The sequence below is a fragment of the Mustela nigripes genome, chromosome 13 (assembly GCF_022355385.1).
Source record: "Mustela nigripes isolate SB6536 chromosome 13, MUSNIG.SB6536, whole genome shotgun sequence".
Lineage (NCBI taxonomy): Eukaryota > Metazoa > Chordata > Mammalia > Carnivora > Mustelidae > Mustela > Mustela nigripes.
Genome location: NC_081569.1, coordinates 52048865 through 52069571, shown reverse-complemented (window position 1 = coordinate 52069571; position 20707 = coordinate 52048865). Strand labels below are relative to the sequence as shown.

The 20707-nt window shown below is 37.1% G+C and overlaps 1 protein-coding gene across 1 annotated transcript; it reads right to left on the bottom strand.

The window, feature by feature from the left end:
• Nucleotides 1-7539: 7539 nt before the first annotated feature.
• On the bottom strand, nucleotides 7540-11985 carry LOC131998663 (olfactory receptor 4F4). Its single transcript, XM_059371148.1, has 2 exons — nucleotides 11920-11985; nucleotides 7540-8511 (listed from the first exon to the last, which is right to left on the bottom strand). Exon 2 carries the CDS (start codon nucleotides 8455-8457, stop codon nucleotides 7540-7542), a length of 918 nt encoding a protein of 305 aa, XP_059227131.1. The 5' UTR covers nucleotides 8458-8511; nucleotides 11920-11985.
• Between the last annotated feature and the right edge of the window lie 8722 nt (nucleotides 11986-20707).

Genomic DNA, 20707 nt, shown 5'->3' with positions numbered 1-20707 from the left:
TCTTGCAGTTACATGTATTCGTGAATTATTAGAAAAGTGTGTAACTGAGTAAGAAGTTTGATAGTTGTGTCTTTGGTATGACAGACCCTTTATTTTATATCTGTCAGATAAGCTGTTTCACCTTTTAAAATCTATATTTCTAAAAGAAATTTAGAATATTTTTCTTGTTACTTTTTTGGAGAATTCCCTAGTGGAATTGTTTAAGTATTTCTTTTTCTTTTTTATTGGAGTGGAACTTGTAAGTCTGGTTTCAACCAGTAGAGTGAAATTATATAACTTATTTTAACAATGAGAATTCAACTTAAGGAATCATTAGGTGTAACCTGTTCAACAAGGTAATTTAAAAGATAAATGGTTGCATTCTCTTTAACTAATCTAATGCTTGCACAGTGGACCCATGAATGAAGGACACATCATGGTAGAAAGGAGGGCTATGTATAAGCTCTACAGGGTGAGCTATTACATGTTACTGCCACTGCAGACTGTTTGACCTGTCCACAGTACAGGGAGAGCCTTGAAATGGTACGATGTTTTAAGGACTGAAATGAATCAGTTGAGAGTAGTTACTGACACTGAACACTTTCTAAACTATAGGGGACAGAGATTTATCCTTTGGGGATTCATTTATATATTTTGAGTATTTATTATCTTTCTTAATTTGAGCATTTGGCTGCACCACTATCAAGTATCCACAGTGTCTGATTTCCAGCATGAAATCTTGCATAATATTTCCTTAGACCAAGACTACTCACTTTGTAGCTGAGAAGGTACATGAAAGCATGCAGAACTAAGGAACCTGTTTTTCCTTTCTACATTGCATGATTAGGAGCTGTGGATCTGATAGAACATTGGAATATCCTGTTAAAGTTACAACTGAGGCACCATCTTGAAGATGATACCATGTAGAGGTGGGGTCTGTGCTTCAAGATATGTGCTTTGATCTATGACCTTCAGATGGTGCTGTGTCTTCCATGTTTAAAATATATATATTTTGTAACCAAAGGTGTAGAGAAAACAGTAGTGTATCCTATCAGATCTTAGTGAATTTTGTGTGGAGTTTCTGTTTTCTGCTCTCAAATTTTAGGTTTTGTTGTAGTGGGGGGAATGCTTCTTTTGGGAGACAGTATGGGTTATAATAAGCCTAAAATGTTTACCTGCTTTTCTTCCACTTGAGGTTCTTCATATTGGAAGACCAGCATTTAGAAGATTGAGTTACCTCATTTTTATTACATATTGGTTAAATACCATGTTGCTGCCTCTTAATGGATGATACAGTGAAGAGTTTGTCTAAAACTAGGGATCACTGAGCCATGCCTTGTTGGCTCCATGATGGATGATAACAGTTGTGGAGCAAGTGTAGCTACAGTATATTGGTGAGAACACTAACTAGGGCTCAGACTGCTCATAAAACCTGGCTCACCTCAGCAGGCAAGTAACATAGATCATCATGAGAACTGCCTGAGGATAGAGGGATTTAGAAAGGGTAATAGAGGAGAATATGACTATCAACAATGAGCAGCAGTGCACTGTGACTTGTCACTTCTGTTTTGTCTTCTTTTTGTGAAAATTAAACCAACCATCACTTTGAAGAATCTGTGACAGCATAAGGAAAGGGGAACCAAGTTCTTTAAAAAGTGGGATATACTGTGGCAGTTTTTGCTTCCAAACAAGGAGATGTTCCTCTATTTCCACAACTTATGGTTTCTCCTCTGGCTTTTTATAAGGCACAGTATTCTGTTTGGGAAAGACTGGACATGCTAACACATTAATACACCCTTTAAAAATGAAAGAGTATTCCAGTAGGGTAGAGTTAAGTTGGCAGGGGAGTAGGGGGTGCTAAGTTTTCCTGGTCCCTCAAATACAGCTAGATAGTTACCAAATCATTCTGAACACCTGTGAAATTGATTGGAGATCTAAGGAAAATGCTGCAATCCTGTAAGTAGAAAAGTGACCACTTTTTGGAAGGTAGGAGGTGCAGAGACTTGAGTCTGGGGTGATATATCTGAGGAAACAGTGGAGGCAAGGAAGCCTGCTTAAGGAGGCTCCACAAAGTATTTTAAGTAGCAGAACATGAAATTGGAACTTTTATAAGTCTGTTATAAGTCTGGAACTTTTATAAGACTGTGGAGTACATCCCTGGCTTAGAGGTGCTCAGGAGGTAAAGTGAGGCTGACTAATTTTGCTTAGTGTAATACTCTCTGGTTCCATCTATGTCATAGAAAATGGCAAAATTTTCATGGCTGAATAATGTATATATACACCACATCTTTTTCCATTCATCATTCCATGATTACTAATTTCCATCATTTGGCTACTACAGAGAATGCTGAAATAGCTGTTGGCGTGTATGTATCCCTCTGAATTAGCATTTTTGCATTCTTTGTGTAAATACCCAGTAGTATTTTTCAGCACCTCAGCACCTTTCAGTTTCAGTGACAGGTCTCATTTCACAAGCAGACCAAAACACATCTAATTAAAAGTGGCTGTATTCAGGCCAGGGACCAAACACTTCCCACTATAGGCAAGGAGAGCCTCTGTGGATGACTGGCCTGAAGTACAGAGCAGCCAAAACACAACAGCAGAGTGCAGGAAGCACACACTGGGGACACTCCCTGAAGCAGAAGGCCCTGGGTACTACATGACTTCTTCACAAGGCCATTACTTTCAGAAGCAGGAGATATAAGTGCTTTTCTAACACAGAGAAGAAGATAGAGACTTAAACAAAATGTGAAGAGGAATTCATCCCAAATGAAAGAACAAGATAAGGCCATGGCCAGAGATCTAGGTGAAACAGATAAAGGTAACATGCTTGATGGAGAATTTAAAGCAACAGTCATAAGAATACTCTCTAAGCTTGAGAAAAGAAGAATGAGGGAGCCCATTATCATGGAGATTGAAGAATTGAAAAAACTAGAGAAAAAAAATGCAATAAAAAAGATTGGAAACAGGCTTGTTGCAATGAACAGCAGGCTGGAAAAAGTAGATGAATGAATTAGTGACCCAGAAGCCAAAATAGTGGAAAATAATGAAGTTCAACAAAAGAGAGAAAAAAGAATTATGCAACATAAGCATAGACTTAGGGAACTCCGTGACTCCACCCTATGTATTTTGATGGGAGCCTTTAGTCTATTTACATTTGAAATGTTTTCTAAAGCAGGTGTATTTTGCATTCCCATTTATTGATGAGGGTTCCATTTTTTCTTCATCCTTGCCAACACTTGTTATAATCTGATTAGAGCCTTCCTAATTATATGTGAAATGATATCTTAATTATATGTGAAATGATATCTTAATGGGGTTTTGATTTGCATTTCTGTAATGGTTAATGATGTTGAGCATTTTTCAATTTAATTACTGATTATTTGATATATTCTTATTTATTTATTTATTGATTGATTGATTTTTAAAGATTAATTTATTTATTTTCAGCAAAACAGTATTCATTATTTTTTCACCACACCCAGTGCTCCATGCAATCCATGCCCTCTATAATACCCACCACCTGGTACTCCAACCTCCCATCCTCCGCCCCTTCGAACCTCTCAGATTGATTTTCAGAGTCCATAGTCTCTCATGATTCACCTCCCCTTCCAACTTATCCCAACTCCCTTCTCCTCTCTAACTCCCCATGTCCTCCATGCTGTTATGCTCCACAAATAAGTGAAACCATATGATAATTGATTCTCTCTGCTTGACTTATTTCACTCAGCATAATCTCTTCAAGTCCTATCCATGTTGCTACAAAAGTTGGGTATTCATCCTTTGATATCTTTTATTTTAAATGCCTATTAATTTTTTTGGTAATTTTAATTATTGAATTGCAAGAGTTCTTAATATATTTGGATATGAGGTCCTTATCTTATGTAATTAGCAAATTTATTCCCATTCTTTGTCTTGTGCCTTTCTTGATGGTGACATTTGGAACAAAAAAAGTATTTCATTTTGACGGAGTCTAATTTTATTTAATTTTTCTGTAGCTTTTGATTTTTGTATCACATCTTTGGAGGTATTTTTTAGATAAGAGTAACACTGAAAACAAAACACTTCCAGTAAAGACCACTCTGTATTGTGGGCTGGGCTTTTCTGCCTTTGGACACAATTTGCAACATCAGCTCTTCTTCCTTGGGTCTCCAGTCTGCCAGCCTTTTGCATTTGATAGTCTCCACAACTGGGTGAGCCAGTTCTTTAAAATCAATACGAACACACACACACACACACACACACACACACACCCTATTGTTCTGTTTTCTGGCGAACCCGACTAATACAAAATTTATGTTGTGTCTGTTTTCTATCAGTGATTCCCTCTCTTTTGTGTAATATTTCGATTTCTGCTTATTTGGATTTAATGTACTTTTTTTTTTCCTAACTTTTTAAGTGAGAAGCTTAGATAATGCTTTCTACCACTTGAAACACAATGTTAAACTAATACATTTCAAAGTTCTCTTTAGTTGCATAACAAATTTTGACATATTCTAATTTTATTGTAATTCAGTTAAAATATTTTCAGATTCTTCCTTGAAAATGTTCAGAGATAGATGGTTAGTTTTAATATACCTGGTTTTTCTATATATCTTATGGTTGTTACTTTCTAATTTAATTGAATTGTGGTCATGTTCTCTGACCACAATTCAGAGAACTAATATTCAAAGTTTTTGAGATTCCTTTTATGACTTACCTTAGAGAAAATTTTTCTTTTGATTTAATTTTATTTTTAATTATGTAAAAACATTTACATGATTTCAATGTCAAAACTGCAAAATAAGGGGCGCTGGGGTGGCTCAGTGGGTTAAGCCACTGCCTTCGGCTCAGGTCATGATCTCAGGGTCCTGGGATCGAGTCCCGCATCGGGCTCTCTGCTCAGCGGGGAGCCTGCTTCCTCCTCTCTCTCTCTACCTGCCTCTCTGCCTACTTGTAATCTCTCTCTGTCAATAAATAAATAAAATCTTTAAAAAAAAACCCTGTAGAATAAGACATATTCTGAAAAATCTACCTCTTATCCCTGTCCTTTGCCCTATGTCTTCCTCTCTCCATAAGAAACCATTTTTAATTTTTTGTTTACTGTTGAAAATATATTTCTATAAGTATTTACAAAATATATGTTTATAAATTATATATACATACAAGCCTAGTACATGTATCCCCATTTGAACATAAAAATTAACATCCTGGAGATATTCTTTTTCAGCTTACTGTTTTTATTTAACATATACCTTGGAGATTCCTCCAGAGATGTTATTTGGAGATATTCCTCAGCAATTTTTATAGTACCATAGTGTTCCATTATGTATAATTTATGCAGTATTTTTCTTATTGTCTTTTGGGTATTTCCCAATCTTCTACTGTTAAAAACAATGCTGCCACAAGTAACCTTGTGCATTGGTTATTTTGTATTTTTGAAATGTGTTGTTAGGATAGAATTAGGATTGTTGGATGAGAAGTTAGTAGCATGCTAAATTTCATAAGTAATGTCAAGAGGTAACACTATTTTGTATTCTTATCAACAATGCAGATGGTGCCCCTTTCTGTATAGCTGAACCAACAGTTTGTTTTATTAACTATTAAAGTAAAATATTTCATATGTTATGGTCAAAACAGATATTCACATTGGTTTTACTCTGTATATATCTTAATACGAGAGAGCTTGAACCTTTTTTTATGTATTTAAGCATCATTTATATCCCCTTAAATGTCAATTATATATTCATGCTTTGCCCATTTATCTGTTTGCTGGTATTTTTTAGAAGTTCTTTACTGTTATAGCTATTGTTATTTGTGATGTGAGTTGTAAACACTTTTTTTCTAATATCACATTGAACTTTTATGCCTTGCTCATGGTTTTATCATGCATTTAAAACTTTAATTTGATATAGTTAATATTATCAATCTTTACCATATTCATGGGTTAAAAAGATATAATCCATGTTTTTTGTTAATATTTATATAGTTAAGAAAAAAGACTTAGGCTTGAATTTAGTTAGAAATTGTCCTGGCATATGGCATGAGGAATAGGTCCAATATATCATTTCCTGTATTGTTGTCCAGTTGTTCTACCATGACATTACCAGGTTCTCCGTTCCTCCACTGATTTGACATCTGCCATTATCATATACTTATTTTCTTATGTGTTTTTAACCTGCTACTGGAGTTTCTATTCTCTTTTTTTTTTCCTGTGGCAAACATAATTTTTATTCTTTTATCATTTGACTCTCATTTATTAATTCAAACTTCACTTTGGAAAACTACATGCGTTTTTTTTTTTTTTTTTTCCTTAGAACATTTAATCTTCAATATTAGCCTGATTCAGTGATTCTTGCTGGAGAGTGGAGCTACGTATCAGACTAATTTGCCAAGCTTTTTAAAAAAATTATATTCCTATACTTCTATCTTGACTTTTTGGCATGTCTTCCAGCACGGTAGGATGTATGAGCATGGGTACACACTTGCAAATAAACACACACTTACAACTGTCATGTCCTCAAATGAGCCTCTGTTAAGATTGATGTATATCCTATTTTTCAAGTATGTTGGGATAAAATAAAGGTTGAGAACTTTTTGTTTCTTGGCATAGAGGCTTTTTATAATAATGACAGTAGTACTTGATATTTATTGCATCCAGATAACTTGCCACAAAATGTGCTATTTATCTGATTTTTGTTTTTGTCTCATTATCTCTCATAATAACAATATGTATAGGTATTATTATCCTTCTTTTGCACACATGGAAACTGAGGGTTAAGCAGGTTAGACAAAATGGCTGGTGATGGTTAGTAATGCATAAGTAGAGTTGAACCCATCTCTTTTGACTTCAAAAGTCCTTAGTTTGACTTCAAAAGTTCTATGTTCTTAAAAGCTAACCATGGAAAATGACATGGACAGACCAAAATGACGTACTTTGTGCCAACCTTTTGAGAGACTTGGATCCTTCTATGTACCTTTTATTGCATATGAGCTTTTGTTGTATGCACAGGATGTTAAGTGCCTATTAGGCAGACTCCCTCTTCCTGTCACTCCTGATGATGAACTCATGGATTATGGGTTGCTCTAGTGATTGGAGAGGAACTATGAACTATTACAGTGTGAAGAGTTTCTTTTCTAAACCTATTAAAAGTTAGCTGATAAATATGCTTATCACTAACAATATTTTTTGAGTGAGGTGTGTGGCAGTTGCTTCCTTGATGTTTTTAGCGAAAATGAGTAAAATGTAAAAAAATTATAAATCAGGCTAGTTTCTATCTTTCCCTGTATTATGCTCAGGACTGCTCAGGTAGTCACAGGAGCATACAAATATTGGCAGATTTTTGGCATTGTTCTGAGGGTTAGTGAGATAATATTGGAAAGCATATCAACATGTTATCTGTATCCAAAAATATAAAATGCAAAATTGTCAAAGGATAAATTGAGAGGGTATATGTGAAAGATCTTAGAGTATTACTAGAGGATATGGAAATGGAAGGTAAGATTTTCATGAAGGTTACTAAATAATTCATCAACTTTGCTAGGTCATTGTCTTAGATTAGCCTTATGGTTACAGGAGATCTAAGACTTTTCCTTAGAGTTCACATTCCATTTTCTCAACCGTTTCATTGCAGTCTTCATGTCCTTGTTCCTCAGTGTGTATATAATTGGGTTCAAGAGAGGAGTGACCACAGAATAAAACACAGCAAGGGATTTATCTAATGACTTGATGGGGAGCGGCCAGGCATAAATGAAGATACATGGTCCAAAAAGCAAAAGAACTACAGTGATGTGAGCAGTCAAAGTGGACAGGGCCTTGGATGACTGGTGTGAAGGGCATCGTTGGATGGTCACTAGGATAATAACATAGGAGATGATTAGGAAAACAAAAGAACATACAGTGAGCACACCACTGTTAGCAATGACCATGATATCCAACCTATAGGTGTCTGTACAAGCAAGTTTGATAACTGTACGTAGTTCACAATAAAAGCTGTCAACCTCATTGGGACCACAGAAAGGTAATTTCACTGCAAAGGCCAGCTGGCTCACTGAATGGAGGAAACCAGTCCCCCATGCAGCTGCCACAAGCCCAACACATACATTGCCACACAGAATGGTAGTGTAGTGAAGGGGGTTACAAATTGCTATATATCTGTCAAAGGCCATGGCTATGAGGATCACCAACTCACTCCCACCAAAAAAGTGAAGGAGAAATATCTGAGCAAAGCAGCCCTTGAAAGAGATGACTTTGCGTTGACTGAAAAAGTCAGCAATCATCTTGGGGGCTGTGACAGAAGACAGACACAGGTCAGTGAGTGAGAGGTTAGCCAGCAGGAAGTACATGGGGGAGTGAAGGTGGGAGTCGGAGGCCACAGTTATGATAATAAGAAGGTTTCCATACACAATTCCTACATAGAATACAAAAAAGAACACAAATAGGAAAATCTGCAATTCCTGAGAATTGGAGAGTCCCAGAAAAATGAACTCTGTCACCATGGAGTAATTTGTGTCACTTATTGATTCATTCCAAGAAACAGCCTCTGTAGTTACCTTGGAGAATAGAGTAAGAAGTAAGTCAGAATTATTAGACTCCAATTCAAAGTCTCATTTTGTTTTATTCTGCTCACTCACAAAATGACTTTCTGTGGTTTATTACACAAACACTTTCAAAATGCACACAATATAAACCTACAATTTTATCCTACACTCTTTTCTTGATGATGCCTTATAGTCCAGTTATTCAAGTTTACTTAGTATTTCCATTTATGCTAGGTTTATCTTAATAAAATACCTTTGTTCATGTTGCCCTCTCTGCCAGATTAAGTCTGTACCCCCAGCCTACATTTAGCTCCTTTTCCTTGAGCTTCAAAACAGTTTATATTCTGTAACCACTCTCTTAGCTCTTAAGTAAATGCAATATTATATGATATTTACATTTATAGCAGCATTTTATGACATCCATTTTTGAAAAAGTGCTCTTAGAGGTTTTGTAGCCCATAATGGTAATTTTATATTTTGGTCATTGGAAACCTCTCCAACAAACTAAGACAAATCCTTATTCACAGTTTTGATATGTGAGGCAATTTGTAATGCACAAGTTTTAAATGTAATCCATGGACATTTTAAGGTCCCTACTTAAGTCTTATTTTTACCATTTTTACAAATGTGGATACTAATTATATTCAATTCTTATGGTTATTATGAATTTCAAATGAAATAGTAAAAGCAAAGTTTTTTAGACAATTTTTGTATTTAGTGAGTGCATGATAGATTTAGACAATTATTAGCAGTAAGATTTATCATCTTCTGATTCATAGAGAAACCCTGGCTCCCCAATAATCATTAATGGATTTTACTTGTATTCTAGAAATAACAATGATAGCAAGATGATTGAATTTCAGCTCCCTATTCTTCTGTTTTCCTTTCTTTAAAATGAATGTACTGGATTAAAAATTCTCAAAATGCCCACTAATCTAATACTCTATAGGGTATGAGTGAGGGACAGAATTCCAAAATAATTTTCATAGTTTCTGAGAAGCTTGGATAGAAACGTGAGAGCTAAGACAGATGTAGAGATCCAGTCTTAGGAGAAGTTAAAATAAATGAAGATTCTAGAAAAGAAGGTATGAGGCCTTATAGTGAATGGAATTCATACTTACCATTTAGTGATATGGAAGTGCTTAGAAGAAAAAGATTTAATCCAAAATAAAATTAAAGATCAAAAATAGAATAAAAAATAACAGGGAAATAATAAAACGTGATTCAGTGGTGAAATGAAAAGTGAGAAAAATGCAAAAAATCACATGAGAGATAATGTGAAAGAGTTTAGTAGGAGATAAAATTGAAAAAGGATTCTGGAATGCCTGCTAAGGTGTTTTATTATGAGTACAGCACAGAACTGTTGAAGAATTATGTGCAATCGTTTAATACAAATTTCTAACAAATGGTGAATAGTCTATGAACAATAGCCATTGTTAAGTTAGTAAGAGAAGGACATTTGTCAGCAGGATGTGGGAGATTTAAAAAAAAATAATGTAAATGATTTTATTCTGAGTGATTGTTGAAAAAGATGGATTCTAAGGAGCTTGAAAGTATAGTGTGTTATTTTTACCAATTTTGGGGGGAAGTAGTAGTATTTCTTTTCAACATTTCCCTAATCATGGATATTGAATTCCTTTTGGAAATTACACTTTTCTCTTCCATATCCCAAATCCATTACTTAGCCCTACCCACTAATACTACCTATTACTGTTTTCAAAGTTCTGTATGAATTTAGCAATTCTAATTTTATTTCCATGTATAAAAAATTCAAATAATAAAACAAGCATAACCCTTCTCTTCCCTCCTGCTTAGCATAGTAATAAATACAATCCTAGTGATTGCTGACAACAGAGAGGATGGGGTTCCTGTTTTGAGATCATTTCTGATGTGACTGATTGGTTAAGATGGTTCTTAAGAATCAAATTATGCAACTTATAATGGAACTTCAGTACTTACTAATGTACTGCAACCATTTCATTTCACTGAGAGGACAAACTCGATACTCATATCTCCATAAGAAATATACCATGGGTGATAGCTGACCAGTGGTTTCTTTTCTGCAGAAAAAAAGACTTTATAGCATGGTAACAAGAATTCAGATATGCTGCTTCTCAGCAAAAGGAATTTCTTGCTCACTGAGTTAAGATGTCTCATTTCCTGAATGTATGCTATGGAGGAGTGAGTGATGATGGTAGATTCTCAGTTAAAGGGGACCTGCTACCTCTGTAATCATTTCAAAGCTCATATCTGATTCTTCAAAAATGGCTCAAGGAGTCTGAGAAGAATTCCATTGATTCTAAGTTAAACATTAAATTTATTGAAGAAGTTCTGCAGAGTCTTTGACATTGGCTATAGCGTTCATGAAGAGCCAGCTACATCTGTATCTTTGGGGTAAATACCCAAGAGTGCAATTGCAGGGTCATAGGGAAGCTCTATTTTTAATTTCTTGAGGAATCTCCACACTGTTCTCCAAAGTGGTTGTACCAACTTGCATTCCCACCAACAGTGCAAGAAGGTTCCCCTTTCTTCACATCCTCTCCAACACATGTTGTTTCCTGTCTTGCTAATTTTGGCCATTCTAACTGGTGTAAGGTGGTATCTCAATGTGGTTTTATTTGAATCTCCCTGATGGCTAGTGATGATGAACATTTTTTCATGTGTCTGATAGCCATTTGTATGTCTTCATTGGAGAAGTGTCTGTTCATATCTTCTACCCATTTTTTAATATGATTGTCTGTTTTGTGTATGTTGAGTTTGAGGAGTTCTTTATAGATGGGACTGGAAGAGTTTATGCTGAGTAAAATAAGTCAAGGAGAGAGATTCAATTATCCTATGGTTTCACTTATTTGTGGAGCATAACAAATAACATGGAGGACAAGGGGAGATGGAGAGGAGAAGGGAGTTGGAAATTTGAAGGGGAGGTGAACCATGAGAGAATATGGACTCTGAAGGTTTTGAAGGGGCGGGGGATAGGGGGTTGGGGGAACCAGGTGGTGGGTATTAGAGAGGGCACAGATTGCAAGGAGCACTGGGTGTGGTGCAAAAACAATGGATACTAGTTACGCTGAAAATAAAGAAAAAAAGAAAGAAATATGAAGAAAAGGAAGAAAAAAGCCAGGTACAAATGAATAAGAAAATCTTTCCCTATGTACTAGATTAAACTTAAAATTCAACACTGAGAGTGTTACATTTGTCCTAAATATCTTTTACCCTTGTTTAAAGAAAAATACCTAAAGTCCCCATAAGTTTCACTGAGATTGAAGTCAGCAGACTTTGGGGTTTTACTACAAAGTTACTGTGTGATTTTAGCATGTGATTCAGAATCTCGAAGCCTTAGTTTTCCTGTTTACAAATAAGCTCATTGGACCAAAATATCTCTAAGGCAAAATTCCATAACTCTAAAAGTATCATTAATACCTGTATGTGAAAGAAATATCCCAAACCAGATTGTAGTGTAGGAAGGAGGGATAGAGGTGGGTAAGAGAACACTGCTTCTGGGTATATGCAAAAGGGATCATTAAATAGAGAGGAAATAATAAATTAGCCTGAAAGACTCAGAGGGACTAAACACTTAGAACACTTGTATAACATATACTAAGTTTTATAACACACCTAGGACAATCCTTCTTAATAATCATACTAACTCTTCTAAATATTTGAACTGACCTCACAGGATCCTTCCATTTTTCTTGAAGATGCACATGCAATTGAATTCTGCCAAATGGGTTCTTACTAGTAGAAGCATCTCGTTGTCAATAAAATGCTACACTGTGGTTAGTTCTGCTACTATACTTCACTTTCATCATTCCACCTACCTCCTTCATATCTGGAAGAGACTGCAACAATTTTCAGAGCATGGAAGTGTACAGATTTTCTTTTTTTCACTTTGTCTTGAAGCAAAACATTTCCAAGAGAATAAAGTGTGTCTGATTGGTGTTCCTTAGTAAGTCACTTGGTTAAAAGCCATTTATGACTTGACCAGAGGCAAGTGAGGAGACCTGGAAATAGCCAGCCTGAAGTTTGAGTGCTAAGACTAAGTCATATAGTCTCACAGGTTTTTCCCTTGAGGATACACATGGAATCTTCTTGAGTCAGGAGCTGTTGTCACAATTTCTCAGCTTTCTTAGGTATTTCTAGTACCTCACTAAATCTAAGGGTGATTTTTTTTCTGTGCAAATGAAACTTTATTTTCTTACATCTACATTTCCTTTAACTCTCTTTATATTCAAATATAGTTGACATACAATGTAATGTTACTTTCAAATGTATAAAACATTGATTTGACAGTTCTGTACCTTAGTGCTCAGCACACTAAGTGTAGTCATCGTCTGGCAACATACAACATTATTACAATATTACTGACTTTATTCCATATGCTATACTTTTCATCTCTGTAACTGACTTACTTTAAATGGGATGTTTGTATTATGAATCTCCTTTATTTCTCCTATACTCCACCCATCTGCCCTGTGGCATCTGCCAGGTTTTCTTCTCTAAGAGTCAGTTTGTTTTTTGTTTGTTTTTTTGTTTGAGATTTCACCAATAAGTGATATCATATAGTATTTTTCTTTCTCTGTTAAAGGTGACTTTTCTTTTTTTTAAAAAGAGTCATGGTGAAAGTTCCTAAATAAGATAAAGTTCTGATATTAAAATATGGAGGGAGGGGTCAGGATGGCAGAGAAGTAGCAGGTTGAGATGACATCAGGTAGCAGATCAACTAGATAGCTTATAAAACCACTAAGAATAGCTACAAATCCAACAGGAGATTGAAGAGAAGAAGAGAAGCAATTCTAAACAGAAAATCGACAGAACAGAATTTCTAAACAGAAAATTCTAACAGAAAATTTCTAAACAGAAAATTGACCACTTTCTGAAAGGTAGGACTGGTGGAGAAATGAATCCAAAGCAACGGGAAGATAGACCATGGGGGTAGAGGCTGGCTCCCAGCAAGTGGTGGAGCAACAGAGTACAAAATCAGAACTTCTAAAAGTCTGCTCCACTGAGGGACATCGCTCCAGAGGCTAAACCAGGGTGAAGCCCACGTGGGGACAGCATGGTCTCAGGTCCTGCAAGGTCATGGAAGGATCAGGGGTGTCTGAGTGTTACAGAGCTCACAGATATTAGAGCGGAGAAGCTGGCTACAGAGATGGAGCCAAGGAGTGAACTCTCAATTCGGGGTACCTTAAATTGTGATCTGTGGCACAGGTCACTGCTCTGTGAGTGGGGAACCCACAAGACCCAGGGAGACTCCCCTGTAAGAGTGCAAGGATCTGTGGGGTCCAGAGACTCCAGGTGGGGCTGTGTGCCAGAGACAGATGCTTGGTCACAGCCTGGGTGAGCTTGGAGTGCAGTCGGAGGTCAGGGAGACGTGAGTGATTGAGCGCTTTTCTCTGAGGTTGCACTGAAGAGAGGGGCCCCAAGCTCTCGGCTCCTCTGGACTGGAGATTGGGAGACCAATATTTTCATTCCCATCCTCCAGAACTCTGTGGAAAGAGTTCAGGGAACAAAAACTCCAGAAAGGGAACCTGAGCGAACTACTTAGCATGGCCCCTGGTAAGGGAGGTGCAATTCCACCTCGGGCAAAGATACTTGAGAATCAGTACAACAGACCTCTCCCCAAGAAGATCAGCAAGAAATCCAGCCACAACCAAGTTTACTTACCAAGGTGAACAGCGGAATTCCAGAGGAGGAGAAAGCAAAGCATGGAGTTCATGGCTTTCTCTCCATGATTCTTTAGTCTTGTAAAGTTAATATTTTTTTATTTTATTTTTTTTTTCTGCTAAATTTTTTTAACTTTTACCCTTTCCTCTTTCAACATTTTTAAACTAGTTTATCTTAACAATAAATTTCAAAAAAATCTTTTTTGAACCTTCATTACTATAGTCATATTTTATCCTTCATTTTATCTAACTTTATTTTTTGTATACACATAGGGTTTTTTCTTCTGAAAAAATTTGGAATACAACTTCTTCTAATAGATCAAAATATACCCTAAATCTAGCACAGGGCTTTGTTCTAGTCTCCAGTGTGAGCAAATTCTCTCCACTTTCTTTTTCTTTATTCTCCCAACCAACTTATCTTATCAATTCCTTTTTTAGAAATTAAAAACAATTTTCATATTTATATCATATTACATTCCTTCATTGTGTTTACCCTTATATATGCTTTTCATTCTTTAAAATTTGGGAAGGTAGTATCTCCTAAGAGACCAAAATACTCCCCAAATTAAGTGGGGGACCCTGTTCTATTCACCAATCTAATATATATATATATATATATATATATATATATATATATTTTCTTTTTTATATTTTTTCTTTATTTTTTCTGTCTTTAATTTTTTTTCTGAACTTATTTTTACCCCCTTTATTCCTTCCATGATGTGGGATCTCTCCTGATTTGGTTTAATGGGGTCTTTGCCACCCTTTAAGTATTTTATTCACTCCCTCATATATTCTTATCTGGATAAAAGCACAAGGCGGAAAAACTCACCACAAAACAAACAAACAACAACTAAAAAACAACAAAAACAAAAAACAAAACAAAACAAAACCAAAATAAACCACCAAGAGGTCATAGCAAAGACCAGGGACCTAATCAATATGGACATTGGTAATATGTCAGATCTAGAATTCAGAATTATGATTCTCCAGGTGTAGCTGGGCTTGAAAAAGGCATGGAAGATAATAGAGAAACCCTGTCTGGAGAAATCAAAGCCCTTTCTGGAGAAATAAAAGAACTAAAATCTAACCAAGCTGAAATAAAAAAAAGCTATTAATGAGGTGCAATAAAAAATGGAGGCTCTTACTGATTGGATAAATGATGCAGAAGAGAGAATTAGTAATATAGAAGACCAAATGACAGAGAATAAAGAAGCTGAGAAAAAGAGAGACAAACAACTACTCTACCACAAGGGGAGAAATTGAGAGATAAGTGATATCATAAGATGAAACAACATTAGAATAATTGGGATTCCAGAAGAAGAAAAAAGAGAGAGGGGAGCAAAAGGTATATTGGAGAGAATTATTGTAGAAAATTTCCCTAATGTAGCAAAGGGAACAAACATCAAAATCCAGGAGGCACAGAGAACCCCCCCTCAAAATCAATAAGAATAGGTCCACAACCATCATCTAATAGTAAAATTTACAAGTCTTAGCAACAAAGAGAAAATCCTGAAAGCAGCCCGGGACAAGAAGTCTGTAACATACAATGGTAAAAATATTAGATTGGCAAAAGACTTATCCACAGAGATCTGGCAGGCCAGAAAGAACTGGCATGATATATTTAGACCACTAAACAAGAAAAACATGCAGCCAAGAATACTATATCCAGCTAGGCTATCATTGAAAATAGAAGGAGAGATTAAAAAGCTTTTAAGACAAACAAAAACTAAAAGAATTTGTAAACACCAAACCATCTCTATAAGAAATATTTAAAGGGGTCCTCTAAGCAAAGAGAGACCCTAAAAGTAGTAGACCATAAAGGAATAGAGACAATATACAGTAACAGTCACCTTACAGGCAATACAATGGCACTAAATTCATATCTCTCAATAGTTACCCTGATTGTAAATGGGCTAAATGTCCCAATCAAAAGACAAAAGGTATCAAAATGGATAAAAAAGCAAAACCCATCAATATACTGTCTACAAGAAACTCATTTTAGACCCAAAGGCAGACCCAGATTTAAAGTGAGGGTGTGGAAAACAATTTACCATGCTAATGGACATCAGAAGAAAGCTGGGGTGGCAATCCCTATATCAGATCAATTAGATTTTAAGCCAAAGACTATAAGAAGAGATGAGGAAGGACACTATATCATACTCAAAGGGTTTGTCCAACAAGAAGATCTAACAATTTTAAATATCTATGTCCCTAAAATGGGAGCAGCCAACTACATAAACCAATTAATAACAAAATCAAAGAAACACATCAACAACAATACAATAATAGTAGGGGACTTTAACACTCTCATCACTGAAATGGACAGATTATCCAAGCAAAAAGATAAACAAGGAAATAAAGGCCTTGGTTTAGACAAGATGGTGGGGAAGTAGGAGGAGGCACCTTTTTAATCTGTACCCTAAAGTGAGCTGATTACCCACCAAAGAACTCCAATCACCCATGAAATCAGCCTGAGATCAGAATTATACACATTTGGATCTCTACAGGGGCAGTAGATGCCAGTGGGCAGGTAAAGCAGAGTGGGAATGGTGGACTGATATTGGAAGATAAACAAAATGGGGAGAGAGCCACCAGAGGTGACTGGTTGGAAAGTAATACCCCTAATACAAGCAAGAGTGCCCTGCGTCTGGGGACCAGCATTAACTTGAAGACTGGTTGAGAGCACTCCAAAAGAGCAAAGGATCATGGGGGGTGGGGAATTGTGGGAATCGGGGTGGCTAGGAACAGGGGCTTAAGTCCCCGGTACCAGGACAGCCTCCCCTAGCGCTGAGCCAGAGAGAGTGCGGTGGACTTGGTCCCTGAGCCGCCAGCGTGCCCGAGATTGCATGGGGTCTGGCTCCTGTGAGGGGATGGGAGCCATGCCAGATGGCAGAACACGTAAGCCCTGCTACAGAGCCTGAGATGCATGTGCCCTCATCCTTCCCTGAGAGAGGTACAAAGGCCCAGCCAGCCCTCTTTGACCCGCGCCATTGTTTCAGAGCCTAAGACGTGCACCCCAAACTCTCCCCTGAGAGAGGTGTGCAAAGGCCCAACGTGGTGCTTTCAGACCTGTACCCCTTTCTCAGAGCCTGAGATGCAGGCACGACCCACAGCCTCTCCTGGAAGAGGTGCACGGAAGCCGGGTGTTCTTAGACCCAGAAAGACCAGGCACTCCCAGCCCGGGGCCAGTGGGAAAATCTCAGTGTGCAATCGTTGCTTGGAACCTCTCTGGCAGTCTGCAGCTTCCCAGACAGCTGCCATTGCTGTGGTTTTGGGTACATGCAGAAGATCCTGTGTCCCCAGGGTCTGTGACTTGGAACCTGCTCTGCCAGAGGCCAAGGGGAAATTTATATGGGCTCTGCAACACCCACAGAAGAACAGACTGAGGCTTTTCTCTGAGAGGGAGGTCAGGGTGCAGTTTGCTTTCCTCTAAACCTACAAAAACAATTAAAAGCAGTCAAGGCGAGAGGAAAAAAAAAAAAAAGTGAACAAACATAAAAACCTCCAGAGAACAAAAGCCTGAAAAACCAGTTTCCTCGGAGCCCACCCCCTTGAGGGGGACTGGAGGACTTAACTCAGGGAACATCATTGACTGAAAACCCATGTGGTAGGAACCCTCCCCCAGAAAAACAACCAGGAAAGAAAAAAAAAAAAAGACTACAAGAGAATAACCACCACTACTTCATAGGACAACTTTTATTTTTAAATTGTTCCCACTATTCTGGCTCATTTTTTTAATATAGTTTTTTTTTAACCTATTTACCATCACAGCAAGTTGTCCAGTACATCAAATTCCATAATATCCTTCTAACCTGAACTTTTTGATACATACACCTGTGTTTTTTCTTTGCATTTCTTTTTTTTTAAATTTTAGTTTAGTTCAGTCTAGTTTATTCCTTTTTTATTTTTATTTTCTAATATTCATATATAGTTAAGCTTCAAAGTAATCCCTTTTCCCCAATCAATACTACCCCTATAGGTAAGCCAATTTTTAATCCCCCTTTATCTTAGGAAAGTTAAGTCCTTTGACAAAGATATCAAGATACATCCAGGAAGAATCAAAACAACCTTCCTCAGCCACACTGAGAATTTATAACCACTCTCCCATCTTTATATTCCACCACTGTTTCTGTGTTTGTACTGATAGTATATAAATCTTACACTTGAGGTTCTTTTCGAGATGTTCTTCCTTTATTTGCATATATATATATATATATATATATATATATATATTTCTCTCTTGTTATATACTTTTATCAGTCTTTTTGTTTGTTTTTGTTTGTATATCTCATAAATCTTACCGTGGGGCCCATTTGGGATGAACCTTCTCCTTTATCTTTCCTATCTTTCCTGTCTCAATCTCTCTCTCTTTTTTTTTCTTTTCTATTTTCTCTCATTTGGGTGGGGAATGCTGATTGCTAGAAGTGTTCCAGGGTGCACCCTGAACTGCACCACGGTCGATACATCCAGCTACATCTGTTCAGTCATCTCTCACCAAAATAACTAGGAGGAGAAATGCCCAACAGAAGAGAAATACAGTGGATGGACCTTCTGCAACAGAGCTAACGGCTACCAACATAGACAATATGTTGGAAAGAGAATTCAGGCTAACAATTATCGAGGCAATAGCTAGGTTGGAGAAAGCCATGGATGACCAAACAGAATTGATTAGGGCCGAGCTGAAAACGACCAGACACGATGTTCACAATGTTAGGGCAGAGACAAAAGCTACCAAGGCTGAGGTTCACAATGCTCTCAATGAGTTCCAATCTAATCTAAATTCTCTCAAACCTAGGGTAACTGAGACAGGAGATAGAATTAGTGATCTGGAGAACAAACAGATAGAGAGAAAGGATCAGGAGGAAGCCTGGAACAAACAGCTTAGAAACCACGAAAACAGAATCAGGGAAATAAATGATGCCATGAAACATTCCAACGTCAGAATTATTGGAATTCTTGAAGGGGAGGAGAAAGAAAGAAGTCTAGAAGATATAGTGGCACAAGTTCTTCATGAAAATTTTCCCAATCTTGTGAATGGAACCAGCGTTCATGTACTAGAGGCCGAACGGTATCCACCCAAGATTATAGATGCCAGAAAAACATCAAGACACCTAATAGTCAAATTGAGGAATCATAATTGTAGGTATAATCTCTTGAAAGACACTAGGACAAAGAGAATCCTTACTTACAGAGGAAAGCCCATCCGAATAACGTCAGATCTATCCACAGAGACCTGGCAAGCCAGAAAGGGCTGGCAGGATATATTCAGGGCACTGAATGAGAAGAACATGCAGCCAAGAATACTTTATCCAGCAAGACTGACATTCAAAATGGATGGAGAGATAAAGAGTTTCCAAGACTGGCAAGGCTTAAAAGACTATGCAACCACCAAGCCGACACTGCAGGAAATATTAAGGGGGGTTATATTAAAGAGGAAAAATTCTAAGAATAGCATTGAACAGAAATATAGAGACAATCAACAGAAAGAAAGACTTCAAAGGTAACACGATATCAATAAAAACGTATCTATCAATAATCACTCTCAATGTGAATGGCCTAAATGAGCCCATATAATGGCACAGGGTTGCAGATTGGATAAAATGACAGGACCCATCCATATGTTGTCTACAAGAGACCCATTTTGAACCTAAAGATACATCCTGACTGAAAGTGAAGGGATGGAGAAGCATCTTTCATGCCAATGGGCCTCAAAAGAAGGCTGGGGTAGCGATTCTCATATCAGACAAATTAGACTTTAAACTAAAGACTGTAGTCAGAGATACAGAAGGACACTACATAATCCTTAAAGGGACTATCCACCAAAATGATCTAACAATTGTAATATCTATGCCCCCAATATGGGAGCAGTCAATTACATAAGAAAACTGTTAATGAATATAAAGAGTCATATTGATATGAATATATTATAGTAGGAGATCTTAACACACCTCTCTCAGAAATAGACAGATCATCAAAGCAGAAAATCAATAAAGAAACAAGAGCATTGAATGACACATTGGACCAGATGGACCTCATTGATATATACAGAACAAAATAACAGAATATTTATTCTTCTCAAGTGCACATGGAACCTTCTCCAGAATAGACCACATACTGGGTCACCAATCAGGACTCAATCGATACCAAAAGACTTAGATTATTCCCTGCGTATTCTCAGATCACAATGCTTTGAAACTGGAGCTCAATCACAAGGAAAAGTTCAGAAGGGACTCAAACACCTGGAAGCTAAAGACCACCTTGCTTAATATGAGGAAGTGGTGATGCAACATGGGGGCTTAAGTGGGTAGGAGAAGAATCAATGAAACAAGATGGGATTGGGAGGGAGACAAACCATAAGTGACTCTTAATCTCACAAAACAAACTGAGGGTTGCTGGGGGGGGGGGGTTTGGGAGAAGGGGGTGGGATTATGGACATTGGGGAGGGTATGTGCTTTGGTGAATGCTGTGAAGTGTGTAAACCTCGTGATTCACAGACCTGTACCCCTGGGGATAAAAATATATGTTTATAAAAAATAAAAAAT